The sequence below is a fragment of the Eubalaena glacialis genome, chromosome 3 (genome assembly GCF_028564815.1).
Source record: "Eubalaena glacialis isolate mEubGla1 chromosome 3, mEubGla1.1.hap2.+ XY, whole genome shotgun sequence".
Lineage (NCBI taxonomy): Eukaryota > Metazoa > Chordata > Mammalia > Artiodactyla > Balaenidae > Eubalaena > Eubalaena glacialis.
This window is the reverse complement of record NC_083718.1, coordinates 148,955,485-148,971,717: the sequence shown is the minus strand read 5'-3', so window position 1 is coordinate 148,971,717 and position 16,233 is coordinate 148,955,485. Positions and strand designations below refer to the sequence as shown.

At 44.2% G+C, this 16,233-nt stretch overlaps 1 protein-coding gene and 1 pseudogene across 1 annotated transcript in view; one reads left to right on the top strand and one right to left on the bottom strand.

Moving 5' to 3' along the window:
• DHCR24 (24-dehydrocholesterol reductase) overlaps window positions 1–10,864 on the bottom strand; it is a 35,825-nt gene extending 24,961 nt beyond the window's left edge. Inside the window, exons 1-2 of the mRNA XM_061184176.1 lie at window positions 10,467–10,864; window positions 5,983–6,138 (exon numbers count right to left, since the gene is read on the bottom strand). Of these exons, the coding sequence (XP_061040159.1) occupies window positions 5,983–6,138; window positions 10,467–10,697 (387 nt within the window). The 5' untranslated portion in view covers window positions 10,698–10,864. The remainder of the gene's footprint in view (window positions 1–5,982; window positions 6,139–10,466) is intronic.
• On the top strand, window positions 8,171–8,705 carry LOC133089048 (large ribosomal subunit protein uL22-like; annotated as a pseudogene).
• Window positions 10,865–16,233: the final 5,369 nt, after the last annotated feature.

The window sequence follows — 16,233 nt, the reverse complement described above, 5'->3', positions numbered from 1 at the left end:
CAGCATGGATGAATCTTGAAGACATTATGCTAAGTGAAATAAGCCAGTCACAAAAAGACAAATACTGTATGATTCCATTTACATGAGTTACTTAGAGTGGTCAAAATCATAGAAACAGATAGTAGAATATGGTTGCCAGGGTCTAGGGGGAGGGAAGAATGGGGAGTTATTGTTTAATGGATATAGAGTTTCAGTTTTACAAGAAAAGAGTTATGGGGATGGGTGGTGGTGATGGATGAATGACAAGGTGCATATATTTAATACCACTGAACTGCACACTTAAAAGTGGTTAAGATGGTAATTGTTACGTGTATCTTACCACAACACAAGTTGGAAAAGAAATGAAGACAAAATAAATTATTTCAGACATACAACAGCTGAAAGATTCATCACCAGAAAAATCACCATATAAGAAATGTCAAAGGAGGTTCTTCAGGCAGAAGGAAAATGAAACAGATGGAAATACAAATCTACAAAATGGAATGAAGAAATGGTAACTATATGGGTAAGTATATAAGATTTTTCTTATTATTTAAATTTCTTTAAAAGATAACTATTAATAACAACAATAATGTAGTGTGGGGTTTATAACATATATAAAAGTAAAAGGATGACAGCAATAGCACAAAGGTGGAAGGAAGAGAAATGGAAGCATATTATTCTAAGATTCTTATACTGTATATGAAATGGGATACCATCACTTGAAGGTAGAGTGTGACAAGGAAAGTGTATACCATAAATCCTAAAACAACTGCTAAAATAACAAAACAAAGGCTTATAGCTAGTAAGTCAACAAAAGAGCTAAGACAGAATCATAAAAATTATTCAGTAATCCAATAGCAGACAGAAAAAAAGAAAAAAGGAACAAAGAACAAATGAGACAAATAGAAAACAAAGAACAAGGCAACAAATTTAAACCAAACTGTGTCAATAATAACATTAAATGTAAATGGTCTTAAATCTGAATTAAAAGGCAGAAATTGTCAGATTGGATAAAAAAGCAAGACCTAATTATATGCTGCCTACAAGAAACACTTTAACTATAAAGATACAAATAGATTAAAAGGAAAATGATGGAAAAAGATACACCATGTCACCACTTAGTCAAAAAACGCTGGAGTGGCTTCATTAATATCAGACAAAGTAGATTTCTGGGCAAAGAATATAACTAGTAATAGAAAAGGTCATTTCACAGATACATGCACACCTATGTTCATAGCAGCACTATTTACAATAGCCAAGACATAGAAACAACCTAAATATCCACTGACAATGAATGGATAAAGAAGATGTGGTATATATATACATTGGAATATTACTCAGCCATAAAAAAGAATGAAATAATGCCATTTGCAGCAACATGGATGGACCTAGAGATTATCATACTAAGCGAAGTAAGTCAGAGAGAGAAAGACAAATACCATATGATATCACTTATATGTGGAATCTAAACTACGACACAAATGAACATGTCTACTAAACAAACAGATTCACAAACATAAAGAACAGACTTGTGGTTGCCAAGGGGGAGTTGGGGTGGGGGAGGGAAAGATTGGGAGTTTGGGATTAGCAGATGCAAACTATTATACATAGGATGGATAAACAACAAGTCCTACTGTATAGCACAGGGAACTATAGTCAATATCCTGTGATAAACCATAATGGAAAAGAATATGAAAAAGAATACATATATGTGTAACTGAATCACTTTGCTGTACAGCAGAAATTAACACAACATTGAAAATCAACTATACGTCAACAAAAAAAATGACACAAATGTACTTATCTACGAAACAGAAAGACTCACAGATATAGAGAACAGACTTGTGGTTGCCAAGGGGGTGGGCGGGGGGATTGGATGGGGAGTTTGGGATTAGCAGATGCAAACAATTATACTATATAGAATGGATAAACAACAAGGTCCTGTACAGCACAGAGAACTATATTCAATATCCTGTAATAAATCATAATGGAAAAGAATATGAAAAAGAATATATATGTATAACTGAATCACTTTGCTGTACAGCAGAAATTAACACATTGTAAATCAACTATACTTCAATAAAATAAATTTTTAAAAAAGGTCATTTCACAATGAAAAAGAGATCAATTGGGCTTCCCTGGTGGCACAGTGGTTAAGAATCCGCCTGCCAATGCAGGGGACATGGGTTCGAGCCCTGGTCCGGGAAGATCGTACATGCCACGGAGCAACTAAGCCTGTGCGCCACAACTACTGAGCCTGCGCTCTACAGCTTGCATGATGCAACTACTGAAGCCTGCATGCCTAGAGCCTGTGCTCCGCAACAAGAGGAGCCACCACAATGAGAAGCCCACGCACCGCAACAAAGAGTAGCCCCTGTTTGCCACAACTAGAGAAAACCCACGCGCAGCAATGAAGACCCAACGCAGCCAAAAATAAATAAATAAATTTATTTATTTTTTTAAAAAAAGAGATCAATTAATCAAGAGGACATAAAAATCCCAAACATTTATATACCTAATAACAGAACTTCAAATTACGTGAAGCAAAAACTGAAAGAAGTGCAAGAGATATAAACAATCACAGGCAGATTTCAATATCCCCCTTTCAAGAATTGATGGAATAAGTAAAGAGAAAATTCATAAGGATATAGAAGACTTGAACAACACTATCAACCAATTTGACCTAATTGACACTTATAGTACACATCACCCCAAAACAGCAGAATACACATTTTTTTAAAAAGGCACAAGGGGGCTTCCCTGGTGGCACAGTGGTTGAGAATCTGCCTGCCAATGCAGGGGACACGGGTTCGAGCCCTGGTCTGGGAAGATCCCACATGCCGTGGAGCAACTAGGCCCGTGAGCCACAATTGCTGAGCCTGCGCATCTGGAGCCTGTGCCCCGCAACAGGAGAGGCCGCGATGGTGAGAGGCCTGCGCACCGCGATGAAGAGTGGCCCCAACTTGCCGCAACTAGAGAAAGCCCTCGCACAGAAACGAAGACCCAACACAGCCATAAATAAATAAATAAATAAATAAAATTTTAAAAAAATATAAATAAATAAAAGGCACAAGGAACATTTACCAAGTAGACCATATTCTGGGCCATAAAGTATTTCTCAATAAGTTGAAAAGCATTCTAATCATATAAAGTATGTTTTCTGACAACAACTGAATTAAATTAGAAATCAGTAACAGAAAGATCGCTGGAAAATCCCAAATATTTGGAAACTAAATAACATACTTCTAAAAAACCTCTGGGTCAAAGCAGGTATCAAAAAGGAAACCAGAAAGTAGTCTGAACTGAATGAAAATGAAAAGGTAAGATATCAGATTTAGGGATGGCTCTAAAACCGTGCTTAGGTGGAAATTTATAGCACTAAACATCTATATTAAAAAAAAAAGAAAGGTCTAAGTCAATGGCCTCAGCTGTCACCTTAAAAAACTAGACAAAGAAGAGTAAAATTAAACCCAAAGTCAGCAAAAGAAAGAAATTAACAAAGATCAAAGTAGAAGTCAATGAAATAGAAAACAAACAAACAAAAAGAGAGAACAATCAATGAAACCAAAAGCTAGTTCTCTGAGATAGTAAAACTAATTAACCTCTAGCCAGACTGCTCAGGAAGAAAAGAAAGCAGACACAAAATGACCAGTATCACTATAGATTCCACAGATGTTCACAGGACAGTAAGGGAATATTATGAATAACTTTATGTCAATCAATTATACAACTTAGTGAAATGGACAAATACCTTTAGAGACACAAACTGCCAAAGCTCACTGAGAAGAAAAATAAATTGCGGAGCCCTATATCTATTAAAAAAAATTAACTTGTAGTTAAAAACTTGCTCACAAACAGAACTCCAGGCCCAGATGGCTTCACTGGTTAATTCCACTAATTATTAAAGAAATAATACAAATTCCTTCAGAAAAGTGAAAAGAAAGGAATACTTCCCAACTCATTCTTTTGGACTTATTATTATAAAGCTACAGTAATCAAGACAGTGTGTTCTTGGCATACAGATGGGCGAATAGATCAATAGAACAGCAGAGTCCAGAAACAGACCTGTGTATATGGACAACTGATTTCAACAAAGGTGCAAAGGCAATTCAGTAGAGAAAGGATTGTCTTTTCAACAAAAGAGGCTGGGACAATTGGAAATCCACGTGCAAAAAAAATTTTTTTGGACCCGTATCTCACATCATATGCAAAAATCAACTCAAAATGGATCATAGTTCTAAATGTAAACCCTAAAAAATATAATACTGCTGGAAGAAAACAGAAGAGAAAACCTTTATGACATGGAGTAGGGCAAGATTTCTTAAATAAAATGTCAAAAGCACAAGCTATAAAAGAAATTACTAAATCCGACTTCATCAAAATTAAAAATTTCTGATTTTCAAAAGACAAGCCAAAGCCTGGGAGAAAATATTTACAAATTGTATATATGATGAAGGTCTTGTTTCTAGTAAGAAAACAAACAACCCAATTAAAAATTTTAGCAAAAGACTTGAACAAGTACTTCACCAAAGATATACAAAGGGCAAATATGCACGTGAAAAGACGCCCAATATCATGCATTAGTCATTAGGAAAATGCAAGTTAAAACCACACTGAGATACCTACTATACACCAACTGAATGGCTAAAATTAAGACTAACCATACCAAGTTTACGATGATATGGAACAACTGGATACTTGCGGGAATGTAAATGCTACAACTACCTCGGAAAATAATTTGGCAGTTTCTTAAAAAGTTAACCATACACCTACCATATGACCCAGTTATTCCACTGCCGGGTATTTACCCAAAAGAAAAAAGAGCATATGTCCACCCAATGACTATGTACAAATGCTCCTTGCCACTTTACTTGTAACAGCCCCAAACTGGAAACAACCCAAATATCCATCAATAAGTGAAAGAATAAACAAACTGTGATATATATATATATATATATATAATATATATAAAAACAGAATGTACTTCTGATACATGCTTCAACATGGATGAATCTCAGAATTACGCTGAGTGAAAGAAGCCAGACAAAATAAGAGAGTACATAATGCATGATTCTATTTATATAAAACTCTAAATACAAACCAATCTATAGTGATGAAAAGCAGGTCATTATTTGCTTAGGGATGTGGGGAAAAGAGGCAGGGAGGAACCTGAGGAAGGGATTACAAAGTGGCAAGAAGAAACTTTTGGGGTGATGGTTCATTGTCTTGATTGTGGTAATGGTTTCACAGGTGCATACATATGTCAAAATTTATTATCAATTGTACATTTTACATGCAGTTTATTGTATGTCAAGTATATGTCAAGAAAGCTGTTAAGGAAAAAAAGGCACAGGGAAATTAAGCAACTTGGCCAAGGTGTCACAACAAAATGCCATCACATGGATATACCATATTTAACAACTCACTACTATTCGATATTGTGCTGTCTTTGATTAAAAACAAAGCTGTGATACAATCTCTCTCTCTGAGTTGTTTTTGATTTAAGTTTATTTCCCTTTTTCTTGAGCCTGGTTTCAAGAAGTAGAAATACTAGATAGGCCAAAGAGTAAGCACACATCTAAGGCTATTAACAAGTGGGTCCCCAGAAAGCTTGGAATGAGGCCCACCCTCTGAACCACCTCCACAGCCCAATTTTTACCAGCACACTTCCTTACTGGGAAGAGGTAAATAGGTTCATTTTTGTCTATCATTTTTGCCCATGATTTCCCCATCCCTGTCTTTCTGTAGAATTGCAGATAATCAAAGAATCCCCCTGAGCTCTCATTTTGCCCACCTGTGAGATGGGGCTATGACCATTCTCTTCCAAAGCTGTGAGGCTGTAGAGGGTGGCAATGGTGGGCAGAGCCTTCTGTGATGACCAAGGGCCTTGGTCCTGTCCACTCTGAGACGCCTTTGGCTAAAATCATCTCCCCGTGAGTCATTTGCACCAGGGGCAGTGCCCCACCCACTCCCAGCGCCAGGGAACCATGCCACTCTCACCTGTTTCTTGGTGTCCACCTCCAGAATGTCCATCAGGTTGATCATGATGTTCTTGTGTGTCTTCTTGTACTTCCCAACCCGCAGTGAGACGGTGAGCCAGCCAGGGCGCCCTGTACACATGAAGGTCTTGCTGCCCTGCTCCTTCCATTCCCGCACCTGCAGACATGAGAAGAGGCTGAGCTGGGCCTGCCAGAGATTCCCTGGGCAGCTCACAGCCTTGCTTTCAGGAGAGGGAGCTGGGAATTTACCGAGGCCCTGAATCCTTCCAGGTACCAGGAGGAGAGGGATGATGAAACACCCACTGGCCCTATCCTCTGGACTCTGCCTGGCTAGTGAGGCCGAGAGAAAAGCCAAAGTGCAGCCACATCACAAAGCAGAATGAAAAAAGAGCAAGAGAACAGGATCAAAGCACTTTGAAAACATTTATTCTCACTGCAAAGTTCAGGACAGGTTTCGTAATGGTAGTAATAACAACCGCACAAATGATAACTATTTACTAGCTGCCACCATTGTACCAAGCACTGCTGTATCTTGTCTCACTTAATTCTCACAACAACACCAGATAGTTGGGATGACATGCCTCCTTTTACAGATGAAGAAAATGAGAGGCAAAATAACTTGTCCAAGGTCACACAACCACTGAAGGGCAGAGCCCAGATTCACCGTCAGAACTATCCAACTTTAGGCCTGGAAGGATAAATGGGCTTGAATTAATAGTCAACAGAGTAACAGCTAACATTTACTGAGGCTTATTAGGTGCCAAGCCCTGTTCCAAGCGTTTGCGTGTGTTAACTCATGTATCACTAGCAGGGGGAGAGAACAGGCAGGGGAGGCCCACCAAGCCAATGGAAGGAAGAACTTTTGCAAAACCTCTTCTGTAAGTGACCAGAGCACAAAACACAGAGAAGAAATGGCCCAGGAAATGACAAGCCTATCAGGAACATGGGAGGAAGCATTCCCTTCCTGCTGATGGACAAGGGCAGGGAGGTGGATATCTGTTGCTGTGACCTGCGACCATCCATGTCCTCTTCATCTGCTTGTAACACTCCCATCTTCCTTTGGTCCAGGTGAAGCTGATTCCCCTCCTGCCCCAGGAGGTGGGCACATGACTGAGGTCTGATTCTACCCTCCTGGCCACAGTGACTGGTTCAGGGACGGGCCTATGATCCAAGTGAAGCCAGTTAAGACCAATCCTGGGAGAGGCCCTCTCACTTCACTTGGGTTGCTAGGCTGGTTGGATGTAAGCCAGAAACTGCTGGGGCCTCAGCAGGGAGACGGCCTCCCTGAGAGTAAAGTCACCTCAGAGGAAAGCAGAGCCAAGAGATGGCAGCTGGAGACGAATCCTGGATCCAGTGATGTCTGAGCCACTTTTACTCCTGGACTTTTCAAGACCTGGGTCAACGAAGTCCCTTTTTGCTCAAGGCAGTTGGAGTTGATTTTCTATCACTTGCAACCAAGAGTCCTTGGAAGAAGCTGGATTGAAGCTGGTCAGGCAAACAGTTCAGCGTGGGGAAGAACTGTTCTGCGACAGGAGAGGCCAGGGTGCCACGTGAAGCAGAGGTGTTTGCGCAGAGAGGTGTTACTGAGGAAGGGATTCCTGTGAGTAGGGGGTAAAGGGATGACCAGGCAGACCTTGCCCCTGCCTGACTCTGCAGTCCCAGGACTTAATACAAGATCAGAGGTGTGGAGGATGGATTGGGAGAGCTGCATGCAGCCTGGAATGGGAAGGGGGGCATGAAGTGAATGTGGAGACCATCAAGCCTGAAACACTGAGTGCGGAGGCCATCACGCCTGAAACATTGGTTGGGTTGGATCCTGACCAGAGCCAACCAAGATTTCGGGCAGGGAGGCAATCCTGTGGAGTGTTGCCCTTATGACTAAGGGCAGGCCAACGAGAGGTGGGGAGGGCCCAGGGAACGGGCAACTGGTCAGGTAGCTATTATCACATTCCAGGTGTGAGGCAACGGAACCAGACCTCCAGGGTGGAATGAAATGGGTTGGGAAAGAAGAAATGTCACAGTTCAGGCTCTGAAATCAAGCTGACCTGAGTTCCAGACCCATTTACTAGCTATATCATCTTGGGAACATGACTTACAGTTTGAACCTCAATATCTCCCACCTGTAGAACAGGTACAAGACCTACCAGGGTGGTCCTTTTCCGGTAAGCTGCCTGAGGTGACCTCTAAAAATGATTTGGTATTCACTTGACCCAGAAAACCCCACAAAATCATGCAAATCAAGAGGTTCGAATCCTCGTGTTCACTTTAAGAACACTGGTGAAACTGTCCAGGCCGTTAAGGGTATGCATATCCGAAAAGCCACCAAATATCTGAAGGATATCACTTTACAGAAGCAATGTGCGCCATTCCGTTGTTACAACGGTGGAGTTGGTAGGTGTGCTCAGGCCGAACAGTGGGGCTGGACGCAGGGTCAGTGGCCCGAAAAGAGTGCTGAATTTTGACAGCACATGCTCAAAAATGCAGAGAGTAATGCTGAACTTAAGGGCTTAGATGCAGATTCTCTGGTCATTGAGCACACCCAAGTGAATAAAGCCCCCAAGATGCGGCACAGGACTTAACAGAGCTCATGGTCAGATCAATCCATACATGAGCTCTCCCTGCCACACTGAGATGATCTTTACTGAAAAAGAGCAGATTGTTACTAAACCAGAAGAGGAGGTTGCACGGAAGAAAAAGCTATTCCAGAAGAAACTGAAGAAATAAAAACTTATGGCCTACGGGACTTCCCTGGTGGCACAGTGGTTAAGAATCCGCCTGCCAATGCAGGGTACATGGGTTCGAGCCCTGGTCCGGGAAGATCCCACATGCCGCGGAGCAACTAAGCCCGTGCACCACAACTACTGAGCCTGCGCTTTAGAGCCCGTGAGCCACAACTACTGAGCCCACGCACCACAACTACTGAGCCCATGTGCCACAACAATTGAAGCCCGCGCGCCTAGAGCCTGTGCTCCACAACAAGAGAAGCCACCACAATGAGAAGCCCACGCACAGCAACAAAGAGTAGCCTCCGCACGCCGCAACTAGAGAAAAGCCTGCGCGCAGCAACGAAGACTCAATGCAGCCAAAAATTAATTAATTAATTAAACAAAATAAAACAACAACAAAAAAACTTATGGCCTGGGAATAAATGCCACACAAAAAAAATGCAAATAAAAGTTAAAAAAAAAAAAAGACCTACCAGTGTTGCTGTGAGGATGAGAAATAATGGCATGGGGTGTGGCACAGGGCAGGTCCTCAGCAGCGGGCCAGCCTGCCCGTTGTCTTCCTGTCCCTAGTGAGCCCTTTGGTTTAGCTTAGGTTCCTAAGCACTCACTGCGCTGCTTTGGGCCAGGGCCCATGGGATAGAGGGGAGTCAGACAGCAGTCTCTGCCTTCAAGGAGCTCACACTCTGATGGGGCAGACAAGCTGGTAAATCAAGAATCTGAACACATAGAAAGAACTAGGCAACAGGGTGCATTTGGGAGGGAGGGTAGGCTGGGCTCTGGAGCTGTGACTGTGACCAGTGCAACCCATGGCAGCCCGAGTAAAGCGCTTCCAGATGTTGCCTGCTCCCACCTGGCCCAAGGTCTATCCCTCACAGGGATGGCTCTCCGCATCCATCTTCATGCTCTTGGAGGCAGAACCCAGCCAGCAGCAAACAGAACATGGAGGCTGCTATACCTGTGGCGAGGGTGGCAGCAGGAAGCAGAAGCTCTTTGCAACCTGACGCCAGTAAGAGAGGAACATAACGAGGGGCAGAGGGAGCCAAGAAACTGCCCAGGCCTGATGCCCAGGCCAGCTGTGGCCATGAAGAAGGAGGCGCGGCTGTGAGCGGCAGCAAGGGCAGGGGTTCTGTGGGTGCTGACACAGGGGAGGACGTACAGAGTTACTGGGAGGTGGGCACTGCCTTGTCAAGAGTGAGCGCCTGGCGCAGGGTCTGTGAGGCTCCCCACCCTGGTGTGGGGCTACCTTCTCACTTTAGTCCTCTATTATAAGAAGGTGGAAAGCTCCTTCTTGCTAAAGAGTAAACTCCAAACTGAAGGGCCCTCCCCAACCTATTTCCAAACTGACTTTCCAACCTTCTGCCTCTCTTCTCCTATGCGCACACTTTCCCCCAATCACTCCCTCTGCTTCCCAGTCTCCAGCGCCAGGTGAACCTTCCTGAAGACCCCCTCCTCCTCTGAAATCGATTGGGCCTGGTGAGAGCTACTTGAGCATGGCTCACCTACCCTATCTTATGATTCTTTACATCCCTCCAGATCCCCGCACGCACTCTGCACATAGCAGGCACTCCATAAATGTCGGAGCAATGCTCTGTTCTACTCCTTTGCTTACTCCGTTCCCTCTCCGGAAGCACCCCTCCCCCCAGTTACATTTTTGTTTAGTTCAAATCCCGCTCAAACGCCACCTCCTCCGTGAAGCCCTGGCTCCCCTGCGCCGCGCACCACTTCACGCCTGGCTCCCGCCCCACCCGGCTCCGCTCACCTGCTTCTGGATGTCCCGCACGCGCTGCTCGTGCAGCCGCGGCGCGCTGCTGAGCTTGAACACCACCCAGGCGCGCACGTAGTAGTAGATGTCGAAGATGAGCGAGAGCGGCAGGAGGAAAAGGCACACGAACACCCAGCGCTGGTGGATGAGCACGAACTCCAGCCCCTTCACGCGGACCCAGAGCAGGAAGAGCAGAGCGCACACTGCCAGCGACACGGCGGGCTCCATGGTGGAGCCGGCGGCTCACCGCGAGGGGGAGGGGATGCCGGCTCACGCCCCTGGTCTCCGGCACCCGCTCCTCGCCGGTCTGCGCTCGCTGCTGCCCGTGGCCGGCTCCCCGCGAGCCCGAGGACCCCCTCGCCGCCTCGCGATTGGCTCGGGTCGCAAAGGTTCGGTGGGCCGAGACCCGGGTGGTGACCAATGGCGAGCCGCGCCGGGGATCGGACCAGGAACCTGCTGCTTTTATTGGCTGCGAGAGTCAGGCCGCTCCACCCTCTTCTCCTCGCCGACGCTCTGGGTGGGGGTGGCCGGGGACCCTGGCGCTGGTGTGGTCTACGGCGCTCTGCGGCTCCGGGATCCAGGTTTCCCGGCCCTGGGGATTGAGGAGTCGCCCCGCCGCTGAGGGGCGCGGCTGCAACCTCCTCCCCTCCTCCTTAGGTGGCTCCTTCTCGAGAGGCGCGTTAAGCGGTCACGCGTTCGGTTACCTCCCGGGGGGTCGGGTCGGGGCGCCCCACGCCTTGGGTCCGTTACCCTGCAGCTTGGCCGAGGATGCCCGTACCGGCCAGGGAGGGTGGAAACCTGGCCTCGACCTCCGCAGGTCGTGTCACTCTATGCCCTCATGGCCACGAGATGCACCTTTTCATTTTTCGAGGCGCTTTCTGTAAATTCATTTGAGTTACGCAACAGTCCAGCGCGGCGGGTAGTTGTGAGCCCGTTTTATAGATGAGGAAACATCCTAGAAGGGTGAAGGCCTGCCTCTGAACTCCCGAGGACTTAAGAAGCGTAGGCTAGGGTTGGCGCTCTTCCCCCTCTCCCGCTGTACTGAGGGGGAGGGGAGGATTGGGGGAAAGGACTGAAGGAAGGTACCGGCTCTGTAAACTTATAGTTCCTGCTCTGCCAGGCAGCGTTGCAGGCCCTGGGACAGGGTGGTGAGCAAAGCAGACGGCCCAGCCCTCAAGGAGCAGCCAGTCCAGAGGAGCGTGACTGTTACCAGCAAAAGATTAAATCCAGTGTAATTTACATTCCACCGCAATCCTGTAGAGAGACAGTTACTTCTTATGAAATTTTAGGAAGTGTAGATTTTTTTAAATTAATTAATTAATTTATTTATTTTTGGCTGTGTTGGGTCTTCGTTTTTTCTATGTGAGGGCTTCCTCTAGTTGCGGCGAGCGGGGGCCACTCTTCATCGCGGTGCGCGGGCCTCTAACTCTGGAGGCCTCTCGTTGCGGAGCACAGGCTCCAGACGCGCAGGCTCAGTAATTGTGGCTCACGGGCTTAGTTGCTCCGCAGCATGTGGTATCTTCCCAGACCAGGGCTCGAACCTGTGTCCCCTGCATTGGCAGGCAGATTCCCAACCACTGTGCCACCAGGGAAGCCCGGAAATGTAGATTTTTTTTTTTTTTTTTTTTTTTATTTTAGAAGCCAAACATGACTTACCAGGCCCTTCAGTGGCCTTGCTTACCTGCGCACTTTCCTCTCTTTCATCTCTGCCCTAACAGGCACTCTTTGGACGTTCCCGGGGCCCCACTATCTCTCATTTCAGGCCTTTGCTCAAGCTGACACCTCTGGAATGCCCTTTCCCATCCTCTTCATAGAGCTAACATTACAAGTCCTTGAAGTCAACTCAGGGACACCTCTAAAACTACATTTATGGCACTTCCTTCTTTCAGGTGCTCATAAAATAGAGGGTGTCTATGTTATGATTCTTTTACATTATTTCATAATCATCTCTGGGTGTCTCTCACCCTCACAGACTGAACTTTAGGATAAAAAGTCCACTTTTGTATTTCCAGTTTCTAGCATAATACTTGGTGCATAGTGGACACGCCAGTGTTTGCCGACCAATGAATGAAGGAAGAATGTAGGCAGAGGCTCAAACATTCAAGTAAACGTAAAAGTCAAAATAGAGGCTGTTTGCATTAGGCTTCAAAAATGAATTGTCTAGACTTGTACTCTCTTACACAATAGCTACTAGCTACTGGTATGTGGCTAGTCCAAACTGAGACATACTTTAAGTGTAAAACACACGCTGGATTTCAAAGACAGTACAAAAAAGAGAATGCAGAATACCTCATTAATAATTTTGATATTGATTACTTTTCCTTTTTAAGTCTGAATAATATTCCATTTTATGTACCACATTTTGCTTATCCATTTATCCATCCATGGACACTTGAGTGGCTTCTATGTTTTAGCTATTGTGAATAATTCTGCTATAAACATGGGTGTACCAATATCTTTCTGAGACCCTTTTAATTCTTTTGGCATATACCCAGAAGTGGAATTGCTGGATTGTATGGTAATTCTGTGTTTAATTTTTGAGTTGCCATATTGCTCCACAGTGGCTGTACCAATACTTGTTGCTTTCTATTTTGATTTTTTGACAGTAGTCATCCTAATGGTTGTGAGGTGGTATCTCATTGTAGTTTTGATTTGCATTTACCTGTTGATTAATGATGTTGAATGTCTTTTCATGTGCTTTTTGGCCATACCTATATCTTCTTTAGAGAAATGTCTGTTGAAATCCTTTGCCTATTTTTGAATTGGGGCTTTTTGTTGAGTTTTAGGTGTTCTCTGTGTACTCTGGATATTATCCCTTATCAGATTCATGATTTGCAAATATTTTCTCCAATTCTGTGGGTTGTTGGGCCCATTAACTTTTGCACAAGTCAAGGAAGCTCCCTTTGATAGGGAGTCTACTCATGAATTACTGTTAATAAATGTATATTATTTACATAAAAACCTAGGTAGAATGCTTAGGAATAGGATGTTCTGGTTAACAAGTACTCAGGTTAACTGGAAATTAAGCAAAATTCCTTTTACAGTTTGACCATGAAACAATCTTTCTAAAATGTGAGTCCCCATTTCTTGCTTAATGAATAGAGCCTAAGGAACACAAATAATTTTACTTATTAAGGAGCTCAGTAAACACCAGAGTCCTAACAAAGAGCATTTTATTATATTTGTACAGTACAGCTACTGAGATCATCTGGTCTTCACAACCAGTCTGAGGGGTGGCAATACAGAGAACTATTAATCTGAGTTGTTTTTAATAAATGGGGTCATTCAGACAGAGAGAGCTTGAGAGACTTGCCTGATCAGTGTCGTATTCTGGTGAATAGAGAAGCCCAGATATGGCTCCCATTTTCTGGATCTTTCCATCACTTGACTCTGCTCCGTTGATTATTGTGTGAAACACCATATCTTGTGGTTAGGTTCTAGAGATACGAAGTGCAAGCTTTAGAATAGGGTTTCTTGAAGTGTGGTCTGAGACCATCCACATCAGATTGCTGGCTAAAATGCAGATTCCAGGACCCCACCACATCCCACTGAATCAAAATCTCCCCAGGTGAGGCCCAGGAGTCAGCTTTTTAACAGGTCTCCAAGTTATGATTACACGTGCTAACATTTAGGAGATTGGACTGAATGTGTATTGACTCTGAAACATCTCTAAGAATATTATCTTTGTTTTTAAATGAAGCCCTAATAAGAGATTCTTTTCCCTTGCAAAGTGCAGCTTTTGCCTAAAAGCCCAGTTTATCTGGAAAACCATAATAAGCTAACTTCCAGATAATCAAGACTTTGTTGTCTTATCACCTTGAGTATCTTAAGAACAGTAAGCAGTTTTTGAAGTCTCCAGGAGAAGACTTTAACTCCATTCTAGGGGAGCTGGCTTTCTTATGCTAGTGGTCAGAGTCATTCATTCATTTGTTCCCTCAACCTCTCACTGGTGATGCTTTATAACTCAAACAGCAGCAACAATAAGGGTGTTTATTCTCTCATATAGCCAGAAGTCTGAATGTAGGTTGACCCAGAGTTGGTTAAGTCATTAGCTCAATGACTTTTTTTTAAAATTTATTTTATTTTATTTATTTATTTATTTTTGGCTGCGTTGGGTCTTCATTGCTGCGCGAGGGCTTTTCTCTAGTTGCGGCCAGCGGGGGCTACTCTTCGTTGCAGTGCGTAGGCTTCTCATTGAGTTGGCTTCTCTTGTTGCAGAGCACAGGCTCTAGGCACGTGGGCTTCAGTAGTTGTGGCTCACGGGCTCAGTAGTTGTGGCTCATGGGCTCTAGAGCGCAGGCTCAGTAGTTGTGGCACACGGGCTTAGTTGCTCCGCGGCATGTGGGATCTTCCCGGACCAGGGCTCGAACCCATGTCCCGTGCATTGGCAGGAGGATTCTTAACCACTGCGCCACCAGGGAAGCCCCTCAATGACTTCTTGAAAGACCCAGTTCTTCCTGTCTTCTGCTTATTCTGTCTTTCCTGGGTTAGCTTCCCTGATAATGGCCAGAGTGGCCATGGTTCCAGGGGCTCCATCAGATACAGCAACATCCTGGAGGAGAAGGGGAATCAATTTTAGATGGAAATTAACCGTGTCTGCAGTCTTCAGTGATTATTGACGTGCGGGAATCGTGCAAGGTACTGGGGATACAGTAGTGAACTAGACACAATCACTGTCCTGACAGATCATTGTGGGGGATCTGGACAAATGAATAGGCAATTATGAATCAATGTGTTAAGTACTATGATAAGGAATTAGGGTACTATGGAAGCACATGAAGAGTTGTATACATTATATATATATATGTATATACAGTTGACCCTTGAACAACATGGGTTTGAACTGCACGAGTCCGCTTATGTGTAGATTTCTTTCACTAGATACATACTACAGTATCACCTGATTCCCAGTAGGTTGAATCTGTGGATGCAGAACTGCACATATGGAGGGCCAACTGTAAAGTGATAGGTTGGGGGCAGAGTAGGAGAAAAGATGAGTGCTATGGACTGCATGTTTGTGTCCCCTCAGATTCATAAGTTGAAACCCTAATCCCCAATGTGATGGTATTAGGAGGTGAGGGCATTGGGAGGTAATTGGGGTTAGATGAGGTCATGAGGGAAGAGCTAATCATGGTGCGATTAGTGCCCCTATAAGGAGGTGATAGGACCAGAGCTCTTTCTCTATGCCATGTGAGGGTGCAGTGAGAAGGCAGCCACCTGTGGACCAAGAGGAAGGCCCTCACCAAGAACCCTACCGTGTTGGCACCCTGATCTCAGACTTCCAGCCTCCAGAACTGTGAGAAATAAATGTCTGTTGTTTAAGCTCCCCACTCTATAGTATTCTGTTATACTGACTGAGAGAGTGAGTCTATGGTCATTGGGTCTGGGGCGAAGAAATGATAACTGGACATCATTGGGGTAAGTAGTGGACAAGCCATCAGAGTCCATTTTCTGATCCTTTGCCTTTAGGGCACTGTTGTCTTCTTTCCAAGATGTTAATGAATCAATCTAGCAAATTAGCCCTTACTAATTTGTCGTGGCTGTTCTAAAGGCATGGCTGTTTTAGAAGGAGCAATATTTTTAAAAAGGAGATTAATAATACTATAACTTATTATATTTTGTGTAAAAATAGCTTTATTGCTTTTGAAATGTGGGGTATATTCTTCTAAACAATTCAAACTATACAAAAAAAGCCAGAAAAGAAAGTAAAAAATCACCTCAAATGGTTCATCATCCAGAGACAACTAAAGTTCCCATATTCATG